This window comes from Sceloporus occidentalis, unplaced genomic scaffold (genome assembly GCF_023333645.1).
Source record: "Sceloporus occidentalis isolate IW3139 unplaced genomic scaffold, rSceOcc1.0.p SCAF_17, whole genome shotgun sequence".
Taxonomy (NCBI): domain Eukaryota; kingdom Metazoa; phylum Chordata; class Lepidosauria; order Squamata; family Phrynosomatidae; genus Sceloporus; species Sceloporus occidentalis.
Genome location: NW_028316997.1, coordinates 8255126 through 8274306, shown reverse-complemented (window position 1 = coordinate 8274306; position 19181 = coordinate 8255126). Strand labels below are relative to the sequence as shown.

Genomic DNA, 19181 nt, shown 5'->3' with positions numbered 1-19181 from the left:
AGCAAACAAGAATTTGTTTAATGTTAAAGTATAAATTCCATCTATTTCTGTGGTGATATATAGTTCCAGTTTTTACACATTGTAGCACAGTACAATGGTATCCACTGGTGTTCTAAAATTAAATGTGATGAAATATAAAGAGAAGTTCTTAAATCTGCACTTATATATATATATATATATATATATATATATATATATATATTCACTGGATTATGACATTGCTCCAGTTTTCTTTATTGTATGACTAAAACAATTGTGTATGGCATTTGCTTTCAAGGGGAAGCCATCTTCCTTTTCTAACAAATGAATGCTGAGGTAGCAATCTCAAGGTAAAACCAGAATAGTTACCACAGTTTCTAAATGACATTTAAAAAATAGTCAAATTATAAAAAATCTACACAGTAAATTCGATTCCAGGTTAGTAGCAAGGTGATCATAAAACTGTCTTTCTTTCTTAATTTTATTTTGATGGGGGTTATTATTTGTTATGCATTTATTATACGTCTTCTATTCCTGTTCTTAGTCCTTTAATACGTTATTGGTTTGTGTAAAGAGATGAGGCACCGGAAGATCCTTCTCATAAATAAGATATTTTGAATAAAAATCACCTATCAAAAAGCCAGAAAGGTGAGAAGACCATATCTTACAGACAGCATTAAGATCAAATGAGGAACAATTGCATCCCTAACAAACTCCAATGACTTCACAGATGGTCAGCTGGATACAGCCTGTCCTCTCTATTCTCTATCGATGACATACTGCTCTTACATATAGAGTGAAAAGAGAAGGCTGACGTCAACTATAGCCAGACAATCATCTTTTACCTTCTTTCACCCCGCTGTATTAGTCATATTTACTTTGCTAAGAAAATGATTCATCATTTTAGATAATGTTTGATTTCCTGTCACATTTACCAATTGTTAATTAGGATTTCCTTAATGTTATACATGTTATTGTTTCCATTATCTTAAAAAAACTTTTCATGCCTTTCATATGATTAGACAGATGAATGTTTAAATAAAAAAAAAAGTACAACACACACACACACACATAAAGTTACAGATTTGCAGGACAATAAAACATAATGTTTCTGGACAATGAGAACTCTGTTTATAGAGCAATGAGCACTAAAGATGCCAAAGATTTTAACATCATAGTGACCTGATCTTACCAAAAAGAACTGGCATTCCAACATGGCCTCCAGTCTGTGCTCTGATAGTATTACGGTGCAGTTTGCAAAAGAATGTTTTAGCGTTTTCCTAATGATCTGAAACGTTCTGTAAAGAAAACATGTATTAATATATATTATTTTTCTGATGTTTTTTTTTTTGGATAGAGATTCATACTATTTGTTATGTCCTGTCTACCCATTGTACAGCGCAATGGAATTTCATGGCGCTATATTAAACAATAAACAATAATAAATAAAATAAATTATCAAATACTTAATCACATAAAATCTGTATGAATAATCTCCTGAATTTATGTCAATCTACTGTAAAACCATAGAAAAATTGGGAACTTGATATCTTAAGCTCCTGTCCCAAACCTAAATCCCCTGTGTTTCTGTAGCCTTTTACCTGCCGTAATTGCTAGACACAGAATGTCTCTGTTGTAAAAGGAATTGAGTATCTGTACAGTTGTAAGGGAGTATGACATGAAAGCTTTAATTAAAACTGTGCACTTACATGGGATCTAAATGAGCACTAGGTTCATCAAGAAGAAGGATTTTGGCTTTACTGAGGACAGATCTAGCCAAGCACACAAGTTGTTTGTGTCCATGGCTTAGAACACAGCCACCATCCAGAAGAATGAAATCCAGTTGGCCCGGGAACTGCTCAATGATCGACTTTAAACCAACCTAGGTCAACATAAAGTACATTAAGAGTGATAAGCAATGCATACCTCCAATAGTATAATCAGCACAGATAATGATTTTCAACATGGGATATTAAATGTAACTATGCTATTTTTCAAGCATTTCAGCATCACTGAAAAAAAGTTTTTGAGGCTGTGGCAATACGATGTATTCATTTAGACATATTTTAATCCTGCAAGTACCGTATGTATCTTAGGAAAGCCTTGTTAGTCCGGTAGCGTAGAGTACTGCAATATACATTCTTTTTATTGGACTAACATTCCATTTGAAGGGCAAGTTTTCAAGATGATCAACCTCCCTTTATGAATATTGCTTTTGACTTGACAGAGGTTGATATTCTAGAAAAGCTCATCCTTAAAATGGAATGCTAGACCAATTAAAAAGTATTTTATATCGCAGAACTCATTCTTTACATCATTCTTGTAAGTAAAATATATACAGTTATTGTGTTTAGCCAAATAGTTTCCATAATAAATGTATCATAAATGTAAAGCTATGGTAACTTTAGTAAATGGGAGATACTGAGTAACATTGCGCCTGAGATGTTTTCCCTTACTCCGGTACAAATCTTATCGTTACAGGTGGTAAATCTCTAACAAAGCATGTTGGTTCATTTGAAAGTTGGAGCTATTAAAAGTGGCATCTTTTGAATGGCAACAAGAATTTTGCAAGATTAATATTAATCCCAATCTGGCATTTAAAGGACAACCTACACCAAGGAGCTAGAAGGGTTTCTTTCTAAATCTGCCAATGTACCATGACGTTATACGTCCATGAAAATATTCAACTGTCATATTTATGAACTTGTTATCCGGTCTAAAGAAACCTGGTGGCAAAAAATCAGCAAACCCTTTGTTATTTGTTAATTAATTTACAATACAGGCCATTGTCACTACGGATCATTTTGTAATCCACGATGGAAATTTTGTAACACACAAAGTCGCTTGTCGTTCATCAGGTCATTCAGATGTAGTTACCTCCTCAGCAACCCTCCAGATTTCTTCATCGTTCCATTTTCCATAAGGGTCGAGATTTTTACGGAAAGTTCCAGAAAATATGAACACTTTCTATTTGGGGGGAGAAAAAAAAACAATGTTGAGGAAGAAGGTCTATACAGAACTCTACTCAGACATCTCTCTAACCATTTAAGATGGTGAATATGTCTGGGTACAATTATAGGTTATACCTCTTCAGAAAGCACAGCTGAATGCTTGCCAACACTTATTACAGTAATCTGAAATGATTTCCTACTTTATTTGAATGAAGGTGATTGTTAAAGACTTAGTAATAAATTATATTGTTTCACAATTTCATTATGTGCCTTGCATAATGCTTTAGGTGAATAGGGGTTCTTCATGTTAATATGTCGTGTTTCTGGACTCGAGTGATTTCTAAAATGTGTAATTTTAACACTAAAAGAAACTACTTAAAGGTTATTACTAGGTTGATCACGTCCACTTATATTTCATGTATTACATAATTTGGGTTGATAGTTCACTTTTGAATGGAAGAGCAGGGAATGTTGCGGCTGCCATTTGAATCGTAAAATTAAACATAGATGTTTTCTGAAATTATTTTGTAGGATGCAGTTTGAAAATATAAGCTAATATAAATAACTCAATACATTCTTTGCACAGAATAAAGGTGAGACATGTACAGGGTCATTAAACTGTATTAAATTATAGACAAAAGCACCGACGCGAAGGCCACAGCACTTATCGATCACTGTGAAAATTTATTTTAAGGTTAACATAATGTAATAAAATCAGCAGCCCTGGAATTGATGTAAGGGCATGGAATGACCATTAAATACATGCGTATAGTTGGTTATTAGTTACACAGCAGGAATCTGTCGAATAGCCTACTAATAAGACATTAAAACAATTCTGAATCAACACACGTTAGGAAAGACAGGTCATAGGGTTCAGGTTAAGGAGGCTAGGTGGGTGAGCTTAGAATAGGACATTATTGAGCATGAAGAAATGGCTGCCCACTATAGTTTAATACAGTATTTCAGGCAAGTGAGAGCTGAGCTGTGCTCTGTGGATAACAGCCTTAAAGTTAGCAACAGGTCTACCTGAGTACATGGAAATTCATTAAGATGCAGAGTCATAGCTAGAGGGTCCTGGTGGGACTTCTGATCTACCCCTACCAATGATCCCCCTACAGCAGGATTCCTCCATGTACCCCTTGGTTAGTCTGCTAACACCCATAATAATCTCAAATCTAAAAACAAAAATAAGAAAAAAATAACATTGCAAAAAAAGGCACTCAACATGCTGTATACCTCACAGATATATATATATATATGTATATATGTTATTTTACAATTGTGTCATTGTATGCTGACGCTTCCAAGTCTCATCCAATAAACTATTTGCATTAAAGATTGGCTTGTAAACGCTGAAAAATTGTGTTTCTTATGTACTTTTCATTTATTTTTACTTCCAGGAAGGATAAATAACCTTGTATACAAAAAAATAAATCTGCAAGTTAATTGGGATTTGTTTCCGAGCAACAATTCTGCGAAATTAATAGTGAGAGTCATTCAGCAATTTAATAATAATATGGGTAATTATTTTATGTTGGCAAGAAATTAAAGGTTAGATCTATGTAAAATCGGCCTTTTAATACGTGAGTCCACACGATGCCAGTAAGAACTAGCTCTTAAATAAATAACAAAGGTTGGCGTAGAAACTGCCAGCCATAATCCCTCAATTGGCACCTTTTTTCTGTATTCCACCTCGAGGCTGAGGACAAACATCCCCAAATGTTACAAGTAACTGTTATTGAAAGCATGTTTCTTGGTAAAGCAAAAATACATTGAGTCATACTCGCTTTCTAATATTCGCCTAACATCACTGTATAGATTTCAAGACGAATGCACGGACCCTGTTACCGAACGCATTCCGTCTAAATAAATACAAGGTCCCTCTAATATTCCACACTGTTTAAAATACGTTGATTTTAACTCAGCGGCACCAGACTTTTACAAGGCTCTGGCCTATTCCGACTGGGCCAAGTGCTGCAGTAGTCACATAACAGGGAGCATACTGAGCAATAAGACGTCCAGCGGTGCCAATGTTTAATGGGCCAGCTAACATGGAGATCACCGATGACACGGTCCTTCAAAGTTTCCCTCTGGCTCCACACATACTTAAAACAGAGCATTGAGATATGATGTCATATGCCAACGTCACACAGTAAGGACAGCAGAGCGGAGTGAGTGGCTGGTGGCGCTGTTCTGGGTTAGGCCTAGGACAGCACTAAAGATAACACAGATCACCTTTATGCCGATAAGGAAATGCGCAATGTCCAGTTATTGGATCATAGCATAAAAGTTAAGTGTTTAGTAATTATGGAACAAGTCTCCTCATATGACGTACGAGGGGTAGAGACGTATGTAATACAGAGATATATACAAAAATATAATTCTACATAACTGTAATAAAGTATCTTTCACGCTGAAAAGCCGCATAAGCAAATAGCCTGACTTTTTCATGTATTACTAGGTGTGAAATGGCTGTGGTTGGTGTCCTTGTCTGAAGCCTGTCATACAGGGTAACAATGACGCAGGCCAGCGCTGTGTTCATAAGTAAGCAATGCGGCAATAATTTAGTCAATTTGTATTTGTATAAAAAATTAGAGCATTCCATACAAAAGGGCCCTTCCTATTTACAGTACAAACTAAACATAACAGGACAAAGGCAGATTGTGGGTTATGCATAAAAAGTTATACTGCCTGGTGCAGAGTGTTCTCATTATAATAGCAAGCGATGGAACGTTCCTGCTGATCGGACCTGTTGCTATGGTGAAAATACTACTTTGGATCAACACAACCTCCACCGTGTCCTAATCCCGCCAAAGGTGCTATACCGCTAAGCAAAGGAAATACAGCTTAGCAGATCTGGCATTTTATGTTTTCTGTTGAAGATTGAACTGCATAGAACATTTTTTCAGTGTTTATGGCAATAACCTATTACTCTCTGCTTTTGTGTCACGGCAATTAAGTGTCCCTGGCAAAAATATGAGTGAAGTAGCATTTGATATGATTACATAATTATTTCTGGGAAAGGGTTGGGCATTCAGCAGTGCTAGTGATGATGCTTCTAATGCTGCATTTAGTTACCGAACACTTCATAGGGGGCATGTTAAAAAGACAGGGCCAGGGTCAGTGCCTTCTAAATGCATAGACACATTGGGCAGTCACCCTAGGGGGCCCATGTTCTTGGAGCCCAGTGGTGAATCATTGCTGCCAGACTGGACTGGCCTACTGGGATACCGGGAAATTTCCTGGTAGGCTGCCTCACCTGGAGCAAGTCTCGAGGCCAGATATCCGACTATATGTGCAGCCGCAAACGTAAAAGAGATCTTCTGATCTCCCTAACTAGACCATGAATCCATGAATGACTGTCCCACTGAAAATGGTTAGGAGGTTTCAGAAAGGTGTTACATTCAGCAGAGTTGGTGGAACAACACTGTGACATTTTTTGCGTGACGTTCTTGAATAGTGTCTTCACTTAAAAAAACACTGACAAAACTGTGATCTTTCTAAATACGTTAAATAAACTATAATGAAGTAGCATGTCGTGTGACAAGATGTCAAAACTGAACAAACCAGTCTGGGAGAGAAGACTTCCCGTTATTGCAGCCAAGTAAATCCAGCTCTGATAAGGGTAAATTAAATATGAGCGCCTAATGTGGTGTTCTTTCAGCAATATTTGCTGAAGTAATAAGTTAGTATGTAGCTGTAGCTTAAAGTCTGCTTAACTAATATAAACTCATGAATATTGGTTTCCTTTCATTCAATACACAATACCTGTACATCAGCGGTTTGCTAATAAATAGGCTCACTGTATACTTTATAATGTCCTGAACAGCCAAAGATTGCTCAGGACCACGGCCGGCCTGTATGTAATCTAAGTGCTGGGGCAAATCTTATGTGTGCAATCTGGGTGCTGGGACAAGTTCTGTGGATGCCATCTGGGTGCTGGGGCAAGTCCTTTGGATGCAATATGGGTGCTGGGGCTGGGGTGTGTAATTTAGGTTCTGGGGCAGGTCCTATGTGTATGCGTCTGGGGCAAGGGCTGCCAAGGTGTCCACCACCCTGGCAACTATCTCCAGAGGTGGACTGACTCCCCACCATTGGAGGAGGGATAGTTAGGGAGATCATGGATCTCCCTCTAAGTGGCCCAAAATTAAGGGAGTGCAAGGACTGTAGACTTCTGTTTCACAGCTCCCTCGCAAAGCGTGACGGTCATTGTTGCTGAGTGCTGAGGCAAGTCCTGTAGATGCAATCTGCATGCTTGGGCAAGTCCCATGTGTGCAATCTGGGTGCCAGGGCTGGCCTTTGGGGTGTGCGACCTGAGATGTCGGCAATTTAGGGTTCCCATGCATTATTGTATTTACACCTGCAATGCTTTGTTTCCATGTGTTGTTTATTTGATTTACACCTGAATGAACTACATTTGTGGGTGGCACACTAAAGAAGGGGCAAAGGGACATTGGGGGTAATAACAGGGGCAGAGGACGGCTGAACACCTATGGCCACAGGCATGCCTTGAAAATGACCTGATGCACTTAAAAAGATGAATATCAGTACACTATATTTTGAAGGTGGTTCTCTATTATGCCTAAAGAAGACTTAAAACAGGAGATGAATGAATGCACCAATACCAAGCATTCAACAACACGGACACAATGTCATATACAGCACTTAACATATTTATTGAACCAACTTTCATTTAAAGTAAATTTTAAATTATAAACATTTAAATTCTGGATTCTGAGTGGGTGTATTCCATATTATTATAAGTGGCTGTCGGTTCAGCTTTTAACTGCTTACTGGGTTTGTAAAAATAAGACAAGTTTATTTACATGAAAACCTTCCCACTTCCTCAAGAAAAATAAATATTTACTTTACAAAATTTCCGTTCACACTTCAGAACATGTTATTGCTGTCACCCTGCCTACTGTATCTTCATGGCAGAATAAAATATATAAATCATGATAAATGTAGCTAATTTATGGAATTTTATTGACCCGGAGAACCAGAGAAGTGGTGCGTCACCCTGCAATCTCCGAGTCAAACCCGGAGAGTTCCCAGGTATGCTCATCACTCCTGCATCGCTCCTGTCCATTTCATCCCCTGATGTGCTTTTTTTCTAAAGATTTTTTCAGGGTATGAGTGTATCAGAGTTTTATAAAGCCCTTAAAGTTACAAGTTTATGTGGATACTGAAAACATGTTAACATTGTGTAGATATATTATTCTTCTAAATGCCTTATGTGTTATGTGTACAGTTTTCAATAGGTCCCAATTAGATAGTTGGTAAAACCTGACCCTTTCCACACTCCCTCAAATAAAAGTGTCCATTTGGGGCCGATAGAAATGTTGCCAGGTAGTTACATATGCATTTGATATGTTATTACCGCACCAGGTTTACTTGACCAATTAAACAAATTGTCAACATCAGTGTCTCATAAATCTGTGATACTCTTAGCAGTGATTTGTTTCAAGAATAAAGGATTCTTTTTGGAGCAAACTGTATAATAAAGGCATCTGGTATGAAATAGTTAAATACTAGATTCTGGTTTTAAAGTACATCTAAAGAGCAAAGACCATGCTTTGATGTTGTAAAACAATGGATACCTTTCCTTTATTTATTTTTTTTCCCAGTGTGTGTGCATGCGTCATTATGCTAAGGTCGACTCCCGGCAAATTTGATAATAAAACACACTTCTGGAATTATAAAAACACATATGCTTATAGTATAAGAATGATTAGGTTACTCCCAATGACATGGCAATTCCTGGCTTTATAAATCGATTCTACTTTCCTCAGTAGCAAAAGAAATCACAATAATTAACAACATATTACATTACATGCATCAGGCATGAGTTCAGCTTGGGGTTCTAGATGTCCACCAATGGATGAGATGCAATGCACGATGGTTAATATTTAGAGCAGTTACCTTATTCAGACCTCTGGAAGAGTAATAAGGGATATTGGAACAGTGATAATAAGTTCAAACAAAAGATCTCTAGCATCTGCAGCTCTTACCTGTGGTACAACCCCGAAAGCTTTTCGCCATTTTTGGAGAGGAGTTGTGTGCCAAGATACTCCATCAATCTGAATATCCCCTTGTGTAGACAGCAATCTCAAAAACGCCGAGAGCAAGGTGCTTTTTCCGGAGCCAGTTCTTCCTAAAAGGCCCACCTAGAATTCAAAAAATTCAAACTATGAATGCCAGGCATACATTTTAAGGAGCACTATACCTATAAGAGTCTACAGATTAAAGGAAAAGGCAAATGTGCTCAACTTAAAATAAAAATGGGAGATCCAATAGATTCTGGGACTCTAGTTTCTGAATCTAGTTTTTACTAGACAACATTTATTATCTATAATATTATATCTGCTGTATTGAGGTAAAGGGTGGTCACACCAAATATTGATTTGATTTAGATTTTTCTTCTGTTCTCTCACTTTGTTAAATTATAAAAATAACTATTAACATGTCTATTTTTTAAAGCATTCTTACTTTACAGCATTTTTCACACTTGCCTAAAACTTTTGCACATGTGTTTCCCAACAATAGTACATTCACATTAAAGGGAACTTATTATTTAGAATATATGCTCAGCTCTCCTGAGGGAGGATCGCAGTTGATAGAAGGATTACTAGCAGTTAGTTACTCCTAGCATCAGTTTCCATACATAACAGCCAACCCTTTTTCTAATAACACATGAAAAGAAGGGTGACAGGGTTCCGCTCAGATACAAGTATTGCCATGTGGCACCAGAAGAAAATATTATGTACACACATGGTTGTCCCTTCTTTTCATCCCATTCTTACAAATGTTGCCATGGTATATACATAATTGGGGTTCTAATACATATATTTCTTATTTTAACCTGCCAAAAAAGGTACATAGGTTTCTTTAGTCTGTATGAATATATATTTATATATATTCAGAACTCATTTTACGAATACAGTTTTTTTACCATGTGTATTAAGATCTGCACCTTACCCTTTGGCCAGGGCTGATATTAAAAGAGATATTCTCCAGCACAGCATGGCCTCCATCCACATATTTTGCAGAAAGGTCTTTGACTGTCATTTGACCTCCAAACGGCCACTCTTGTTCTTTCTTTGCATACTCATTCTCAATTATTAGAACCTCAGACAGTTTGTCTTCTTTAATTTTGTTTTCGTGTTTCAGATCTTCTCTTGGGATGTCAATAAATCGGAAAATTCTACTAACTGAACGCATCTAAAAAAAATAACCCAGGAAAATGTGTTCATTGGAAGATATGATAATAAGTTATCCCATCATTTCATGTATTATTATAATTGCTGAATTGTTTTATATTATAATACAATGTTTTATAACATTGTTGAATTTTCTCATGTCTTCAGTGATGGAGCTAAAATATACATGTATGCCAGGATGTGTGATACATCATTAACTTTGGTGAGTAACGGGACAGTGTAATGTCCCTGACAGCATCAGCAAAAATAATAATAATAATATATTCCAGCCTATCAGTGGCAGAAGGGCTTTCTGTGCGTGCGCATAGGGGGTCACATTAGATTCCAGGTAACGTTCACAGAGCTGGAAATGGAGCTGACTGGTGGTTAAGCAAACAATTTTTCAACTTACCAAACTGTCCACATCAATACTTGAGTTTACTGCCCACTGCAAAGTATTCATAATATTCATAGCTAAAGTTAAGACTATTCCAACCTTTTCTCGTCCAGCACCTGAAAGCACAACAGAGAATTATGTTAAACATAAGAAGCACACCAGATGTGTTTTGATGCTTTATTGATACTTTATTGTCTAATGTTCCATCAGTTAACTCCACTCCCATCTACCTACTAAGAGCAGGGTACATATCATAAGAATTTGTAGAATTTGAACACTGATGTTTTGCATGTGATTGGTTGCTTCAGTGAATTCAATGGGGGTACCACAGCGCCCATTCTAATGCCTCACGATTTCTTCTATAATGAATCCTTCTATTGGCATGCAGTAACATGCATTGTAGCCATGCAGAATGGACTCCCAACATGCATTTAAAAATACAATTTTACAGACTAAATCATCCTTTTATTTACAGTATACACCTTTCTGTATTTTTGTTTTTATTAATACTAACATGCATGAAAACCTGTAAATACTGATGTTGTCAGACATTTTGAAACCAAATGTAAGCACCTCCACCTGATACTGTATTGTGTGTTTACTTGTACATATAACCACAAGCATACCTGATAATTTTCCAGTGTAGGCTACACATATATCTCTCTCTTTGGGTGGAGTAGCTTTACAAACAGGCAGGCTAACCATGTGTGGAGGTTAAGGTAACCAGTACACAGGGCATGACTAGCCCTACACAGCCTTGAAATAGCTGGGAGTAGGAGGGGAGTTGGCATGGCCAAACACCACTCCCTTGCACTTAGAAAGATCAAGGAAACCCAGCAGGGCCGGCCCTACAATGGAGCCGACTGGGGCAATTGCCCCAGGCGGCACTTCAGAAGGGGCGGCACTTTGTGGTTTTCGCTTACCCGCTCGGCGCCCCTCTCTCTCTCCTCTGCGGCGAGTTTCCCTGTTCGGTCTCTGTGCCGGCTTGTAATGCAGAGCGCCGGAAGTGACGTGAATTTCCGGCGCTCAGCATTACAAGCCGGCACCGTGGCAGCACAGGGAGACTCGCCGCAGGACTGTTTAAGGGTAAGTACCGGTGGGGGGGGGGTAGATAATGCCGCCCCCCCCCCCCGGCGTCGGCGGGGGGCGGCATTTTAAACTTCGCCCCAGGCGGCGTTAAGTCTTCGGCCGGCCCTGGTCCCCAGGTCAAACCCAAAGAATTCACTGGTATGACTACAAGGGCAGCTAGAGCAACAAAAACATTGGTCACCATCTACATAATGGCTTGGTCCTGTTTAGGAGCCTTATCGTTAGGTCACTTAGATTACTGGTTGCCAGCATTCCCCTTCAACAATAATAATAGGAACTTTGCTATACTATCCTGGCTTATCTATCTGAATGCAAGGGTATATAATGGTTTTTTTTGTACCTGATGTTGCAATGGAGATGAATGTAACAGCACAGAAGAAGATAACAAAAATCATTTCAATTGTCATCTGGAACCAGCGCAGCGTGGACAAGTAGAGGAACCAGTTGGCTGTATGTAAATTTAACCCTTTGTGGAAGAGGGTTTCAAAATACGGCTGCCTTCCAAAAGCTCTTAAGGTCCATAAACCCTTTAAACTTGTTATCAGGTGAGTAAAAATTGGGCTGCGAGCTGTAGAAAAAAAAGAATATGACAAATTCCTGTAAAGGGCTAAAAAAACTTTAATCATTGGGAGCATTAACTAATCACAATATAGCATATATATATCAATATATATATATATATATATATATATATATATTGATATATATATATTGATATATATATGCTATATATATATCAATATATCATTCCTAGTGATCGGGAATGGAGATTGCAGGCCAGGCCTTCTCGTCCAACATCAGACCTCACAAATTCTCTACTGGATTAATGGGCAAACATTCCCACAGATACACTCCACAATCTTGTGAAAACCTTCCCAGAAGAGTGGAAGCTGTTGTAGCTGCAGAGAGGGGACCAACTACATATTCATTTCTGTGTATTTAGAATGCAATGTCATAAAAGTCCCTGTTGGCGTAATGGTCAATAGCTTTGTCAGTATAGCGTGTGTGTGTATATATATACAAGCTGACTTCCTGAAGTATTTGAAATTCTTTTCTTACAGAGGTATGCAGGCAACGTATTTAAGATGAAATAAAGGGAAACCACAAGTTTAATTTGTCTTTACCTTCAGATTCCAGTTGTTTTAGTTGCTGTGATGTATGGAGGAAATAGGATCTCAGTAAAACAAAAGCAGCGATGACAGGAATGGTGGCCAGGAAGATGTATGGCTCCAGAATCGATACCACAGTGATTGCCCCAATCACAATAAGGACCAACTGTGGGGGGACAGAAAAAACTAAACCATGACTGCAAAATGTGCAATTCCACTTAGACGATACATTAATTTATTTCTCCACTATGTTAAGCACATAAATCCTAACAGCCCTACGAGTTTAATCACATAAAAAAAAAAAAAAAAAATTAAGAAGCAACAAGCTATCATGGCTTGCTTTTGTGTCAAGTAAGAGTTCCCAAAAATATAAAACATTTCTTTGGGAAGGCTTTAGCCACCCGACAGTACTAATGAAACAGTATAGATAGATAAGTCAGCATGGATTTAACCTGAGCATGAACCTGATACTTGGCTTGTTAAGAGTACATGAATGAGCAGTGGAGCTGAGTAAGCTCTTTAGTTTTGTTTGGTCATATTCATTTGAAGCTGGTTTGGTCTTGGCTTGAGCAGTGCCAAGGGCCAGCTCATCCATCTTAGTGAAGCACAATTCCCAACTATTTAACTTTCAAGGTACCCAACAACAAACCTTGGAGGTTAAACTTAATTAAGGAGCACTTGCCTGGTGTCTCAGAAAAGTAGGATAGCAGAGGATCAACACTGGGCAGGAGGGATCCCGAAAAAAGACCACCATTTCTCATATGGGACATACTGTATATAATTACTTTGGTATCTTACCCTTGTATGACAAATCGAAAATCATAGAAGAATGAGTTGACAAACAAGTAAAGAGTTGCGGATAACATACCTCTGCCATGGTTCAACAACAAAAAAACAACTTACCTGTATGAAGTCAAATATTGTAAGGGGAAGCAGGTCATCTAAAATTGTTATGTCTTTTGAGAATCTGTTGAGTATCCGCCCTATAATGGATCAACAAACAAAAGAAGATACTTAGAGAGCATTAATATATGCTTTGGGAAAAAAGTAGTGATTCTTTAAAGTGTGCTTTAGATATTGATAGGGAATTAATTGCAGTGGGATATTTAAGAACCTCATGCTTATCCAATGGCCATTTAGGTGTTGCTCGAAATTATTGGATTGGTGATATCCCTCCCTGCCCTCTAACTCTGCAACTGGTCTAAATGTTGGTATTAACCAAAAAGCAAACACAAAAAAAACAATCACTTTTATAAATCCACAACACAATTTTACAGACAAATATTCCATCTATGTTAACTAACAAAATATTGTTTTTTAAAGGAGGAAATAAAGTTCTGCAGTTACCTTAGTCCAGTGACTAGGTGTAGACTTGCAGTGTGATAGCAAAAGAGAAAGAGAACCAAGGAGTCACAAGCTTGATTGGCACTTTGGAATCTTAAAACATTATTATTCCTAGTCTGATGAAGTAACTCACCTGTCCTCATTGTATTGAAGGTGGACATAGGAGCATGTAATATAGCATGCAGCATCTTCCTGTGGAGCACCTTGGAGACAGTAATAAGGCTGTGCACTAAAGGCAAGCCTCGGAAAATGCCCAGTGCTAGCAGGGAGTCCGCCACCCCAACGTATACGTAGAAAATGTAGTAAGCACTAGTAGTGGTAATAATTACAGGGTCCTTGCCAGTTGAATTCCCATTGCTTGTCCTATTGTCTTCAGGAGCATTTCTAAGCACAGTGGAAGAAAGAGTGTCATTAACTAATAAGAAGTGCTGAATTGTTATGACAGCAGTATGTATAGTTAATAATGTACTTACTCACTAATAAGCCATAGCCCAACCAGGGAAGCAGCCACCTGCAAAGCAATAGCAAAATGTCATGATATCATTTTTATTAGTGTTAGCCTATAGTGAACAAAAACATACACACCGTATTTACTTACCTCAACTAAAAAAATCACTAAACAGAAGATGAGAATGCAAATTAAATTCTTGTGTGCTGCAATGTATCTGAGATACGTGCTCCATGTGGTGGTTGGCGTACTACTCTCTGTATCATCTAAGAAACACTCCTGCAGAGGACACATTCAAGTATAATCAGGTAATTGTTATCACTACTTTACAATTGTACAAACAGGTTTTAGAACTATATTAAATATTTGCATGTGTTCATTTGTTGATCTAGGTCATACACGTATACATCTACTAGATACTTCAGGCTATTCATGTTTTCTCTTTAATTGTTGGTGTTATTTATTGATGTATATAGCACCATCATATTCTGCAGCGCTGTGCAATTCAATTTATTATTCTACATAGGGATTTTACATTAATTTATCCTTGAAAAATAATGAAATATACACAAAACAGCTAGAATGTTTTACCTTTAAATCTTCTTCATTAATTTCTTCACTGATTTCAATAACACTATCTTGGGAAGAGCGTCTGCTGTAAATGTCTATATCTGTTGACAGCTTGGACTGGGGAGCCATCGACATTTTCCGAATGGATGCACCGCCTCTTGCGTAAACATTTGGACCTTGGGATATAGATGTTCCAGTCATTAGGTTCAACACAGACTGTCTTCTTCGCCCTTGAAAATTGGGCCCTGTGTTAAGAATGTTGCTCCTGGGTAAAATTGCTTCTCCTTGTTCTGAGTCAGGCACCAAGGACAATTTTCTTTCTCCTGGTTCTGTAGTTGATTCTTCTTCAATTCCGCTCATTTGTTGCTGAGCTTTTTGCATGATAGAAAATTTCCTGCTTGATTTCCGAGCGTTAATAATTGAGTTTTTTCGTTTTTCCATAAGTTCTGCAGTTTGCTTAAATGACTTGTTTTTAACATCATTTTTAACAGCTGTTGGGTCACTGTCAATAGAGAACCTTCTAAGAGTTTCTGTCAATATTGAGTTTCTTCTTTCTGCACTGAAGTGGTCAAAAGCATCAAATCCCATCAACTGTGAGCTGAAGTCTGGTCGTTGTTCTTGAAGTTCAGCAAATGTCCCATAAAAGTAACAACTTCCTTCATGTAATAGTAGGATTTTGTCAGCTTTCTTAAGCTGCTCTAATTTGGAAGTGACCAGAATTCTAGTTTTGTTGGCCATTAGCTTGCAAACACAGCTGGAATAAAAGAAGAAACAGAAAAAAAAATAATAAACTCATAAATTATTAACGGGACCACCTAATTTGTGATATATTAAATAACTTTGTGCTCATAATGTCTCATATGTTACCCTAATACTTCATTCCTTTTATTTTTAATTGGTTTAAATAACTAAAATATCTTATTAATATTTTTTTAAAATTGGTTTCTACAGTGATATGGTATTCCAAAGCATTGTACAATGGGCGATATGTACATGAAAATGCATGATTATTTTCTAAAGTGTAGCACTCCCGACCCACAAAACATATTTTTATAAATAGAAAGTTCATATATTCGTTAAATACATGTTACTCTAGTTCAGATGCTACCTTTGTCTTAAAACATTCCATAAAAAGAAGGCAGTTTCTTAGTATTGCACCTTAATTACAAATATGAAGTGAATATTTGCTTTCCATACACATAGGAATTTGGCCAAAGATTAGATAAGAAACTAAACTCCCTTCAAGTTCTTATTAGCTGTAGTACAATATATTTTAGACATTTTAGTTTATTCAATGTGATTTTTGTACCAAAGACCAGAAACATTAATTAGCTATTTTGGATTATGCAAAACAAGCTACAAATATAATTTGTCTAGTTTTAACCCTCCAAAACTATTGGTAAAATGGCTTAAAACGGACATGTTCACAAATGCATAACATCTCTAATGCTGGGGTGGACTAAAGCCCATATGCCTATGGCCAAGCCTGGCAAGCCATTGCCCACTGGCACTCATCATGTTCCTTTATTGCTTCTCATGCAGGCTGGCAAAGTGTAAGAGTGTACATGTGGCTGCATGTATCCAGCAGGCGACTACACACATATGATTTATAGGCCGCTCGTCTTAAAGTACCAAGTCCAGTTTTAATTACCAGTCTGTTCCTGTATAAAAGCCTGAACTTCTGCACCCTGGAGAAGAAGTATGAATGCTTTATAAAATGTGGGATTAACTCTGTGTGGAGAAATGAGATCAAAGAAGGTAAATTTAATGTTACGAGCTCTTAAATTAGATTTGTTCGTTTACATACTATTAATAATAGTGGGCTTATGTCAGCACTTATTTAGATCAATCCTTTAATCTGATTATGTTTTAAAACCATGAAAGCAGAAATTACATTTTTTTGTATACTGCTTTAATAGTATTACGTAAAACACTCAAAACACTCCCCACAACTATAATTAACCTTAAACTGCTAGGTCACAAGAGTGGACCAAAAGTCTTGTTCACTGGTGTAACTACAGGGGTCTCAAGAAGTCCCTTCTTCCTGTCTCCCCGTGACGGTTCAAAATTGTTTAGAAAGGGCCCTTCTGATCTGGACCGCTCCACTCCAGGTCCAAAGAATCCTTTCTAAACTATTTTGAACCAGCACAGGGAGACAGGAGCATATTGGGGGTCACAGGACGTAATGAGACCCCGCAGTGAATCCGAGGCTGCTTTTACAGTGTGAGCAGCTGGTGAGGAAGCTGCAGGAGCGTGAGAAGTTAAGGGGGGGGGCGGGCAGGATGTATGTATTTGTGTTTGTATACATGTATGTATGTATGTTTGAATATGAGCATAGATGTGTACATAGATGTGTGTGTGTGACCATGGAAGTGTGTACTTGTGTGTGTGCGAGCATGGAAGTGTGTATGTGTGCGAGCATGGAAGTGTACTTGTGTGTGTGTGAGCAGGAGTGCGTACGTGAGCATGGAAGTGTGTACGTGTGTGTGAGCATGCATGTGTACTTGTGTGTGTGTGTGAGCACACATGTGTAATTGTATGTGTGAGCATGGATGTGCACTTATGTATGAGTGTGAGCAGGGATGTGTAATTGTGTGTGTGGGCATGTATGTGTAGGTGTTTGTGAGCATGTGTAAGTGGGGTAAAATAGAGTGTGTGTGTTAGTGAATATGAGTAAGTGTGTGTAATTTGTGTAAGTGTGTTTACATTTGTTGTATGTTGAAAGGGGGAGCAAAGGTTGAAGAAGGCACAGGCAAGTTGTTTGCGGCCAATGATGGCACAGACTTGCTTTTGAAACCACAAGGCAATTTTCACACCAGGGCCCCGTGGTTTCTAGATACGCCCCTGGTCTTGTTCATGTTATTGTCAATTTTAATGTTAATGATAATTTTGTATTCTGTCTCATTGTAATAGTACTACAGAACCTGATGTTGCTCTGTAAATAAAATGTAAGAAAGACAACAACTTTAATCCCACAAGGCTCTGACCAGTAGACCTAAAGCTTACAATGATGCGGTCTGCAGTCCAATAACAGCGGTAGATGCAGAAGTCTCTGGGTTTTTTTTCTGCTCAGTAATATGTGGTTTGGTAGCTAGCTGAGGATGATAGGTGTAATAGATTGTCAACAAAGTTTGGGAACACCTGCTGTGTCATGTTGTAGTTAACAAACCACATTTTATAACTGTTATTAAAGGACACTTCAGCCATCATCTGCACTTAAATGCATACAAGAGCTGAGTGTCCACTTTAATTAACATTTTATCCTCCCAAAAATATCCTCCACATGCATGTGCAGAAAGCAATACCAATGGTTTCAAAAGAGAGCGCTTCAAGCTAAATATGAAAATATGTATTTGTTGGCGGGGCTGCGTGGGGCACTGAAGACAACCTTCCGAATCTGGATAATAATGTACAAATGTGAATACTGTACCTTTCAAATATTTCCTTTTCTGTAAACAAGTCAAGGTAACTGAATGGAGAGTCCAGTAGATAGAGGTCAGCATCTTTATATACTGCTCTAAACAGAAGCAAAAAAAAAAAGAATGTTACTTAAGAGAGTCTTAAAACAAGCAAAATTCCAACGCGACCTCATATGGAACAGTTAAAAACCGTCGCCTAACTAACTTTGTTCATTAAAACGACTCATTTTTCTTTGGCAGTTAGTGTAATTGTTTGGGAGAAATTTTTTACGGTAAAGTGTAATATATAGGAAATTCCCTATCATTACATAGCTGTCAAATAGTTATAGCTAAATATATATAGACATCATTATAACCCCTTTGTTCATGATCTATAATAAGTAAGTGGTAAGGGTTTTACCTTGCTAGAGATATCCTGGCCCTCTGTCCTCCACTCAGTGTGATGCCTCCTTCTCCAAGCACTGTATTATCCTTTTCGGAAAATTTTGCGATGTCCTGCGGAAATATTGATGGTGTGGACATAAGCTTTCTGCAGACAAAGTATAGCTGTAAAGTATATTTAGTATTCCTCTGGATTCACCATATCACATTCTGAAATGTGTTATGGACGCCTTCTGCATAATGCTATCCTAATGGGAAATTACGCTGGCACATGCACCGCTATGAGTTGGGTTTG

At 37.8% G+C, this 19181-nt stretch overlaps 1 protein-coding gene across 1 annotated transcript in view; it reads right to left on the bottom strand.

Annotated features, from left to right (window-relative positions):
• Positions 1 to 19181, bottom strand: part of LOC149302804 (cystic fibrosis transmembrane conductance regulator) — a 48967-nt gene that overhangs the window by 213 nt on the left and 29573 nt on the right. The window contains exons 12-26 of the mRNA XM_089481991.1: positions 18906 to 19000; positions 18517 to 18603; positions 15108 to 15840; positions 14667 to 14795; positions 14542 to 14579; positions 14202 to 14452; positions 13628 to 13707; positions 12740 to 12890; positions 11956 to 12183; positions 10542 to 10642; positions 9909 to 10151; positions 8942 to 9097; positions 2857 to 2946; positions 1689 to 1861; positions 1172 to 1277 (exon numbers count right to left, since the gene is read on the bottom strand). Coding sequence (XP_089338117.1) covers positions 1172 to 1277; positions 1689 to 1861; positions 2857 to 2946; positions 8942 to 9097; positions 9909 to 10151; positions 10542 to 10642; positions 11956 to 12183; positions 12740 to 12890; positions 13628 to 13707; positions 14202 to 14452; positions 14542 to 14579; positions 14667 to 14795; positions 15108 to 15840; positions 18517 to 18603; positions 18906 to 19000 — 2661 coding nt within the window. The remainder of the gene's footprint in view (positions 1 to 1171; positions 1278 to 1688; positions 1862 to 2856; positions 2947 to 8941; positions 9098 to 9908; positions 10152 to 10541; positions 10643 to 11955; positions 12184 to 12739; positions 12891 to 13627; positions 13708 to 14201; positions 14453 to 14541; positions 14580 to 14666; positions 14796 to 15107; positions 15841 to 18516; positions 18604 to 18905; positions 19001 to 19181) is intronic.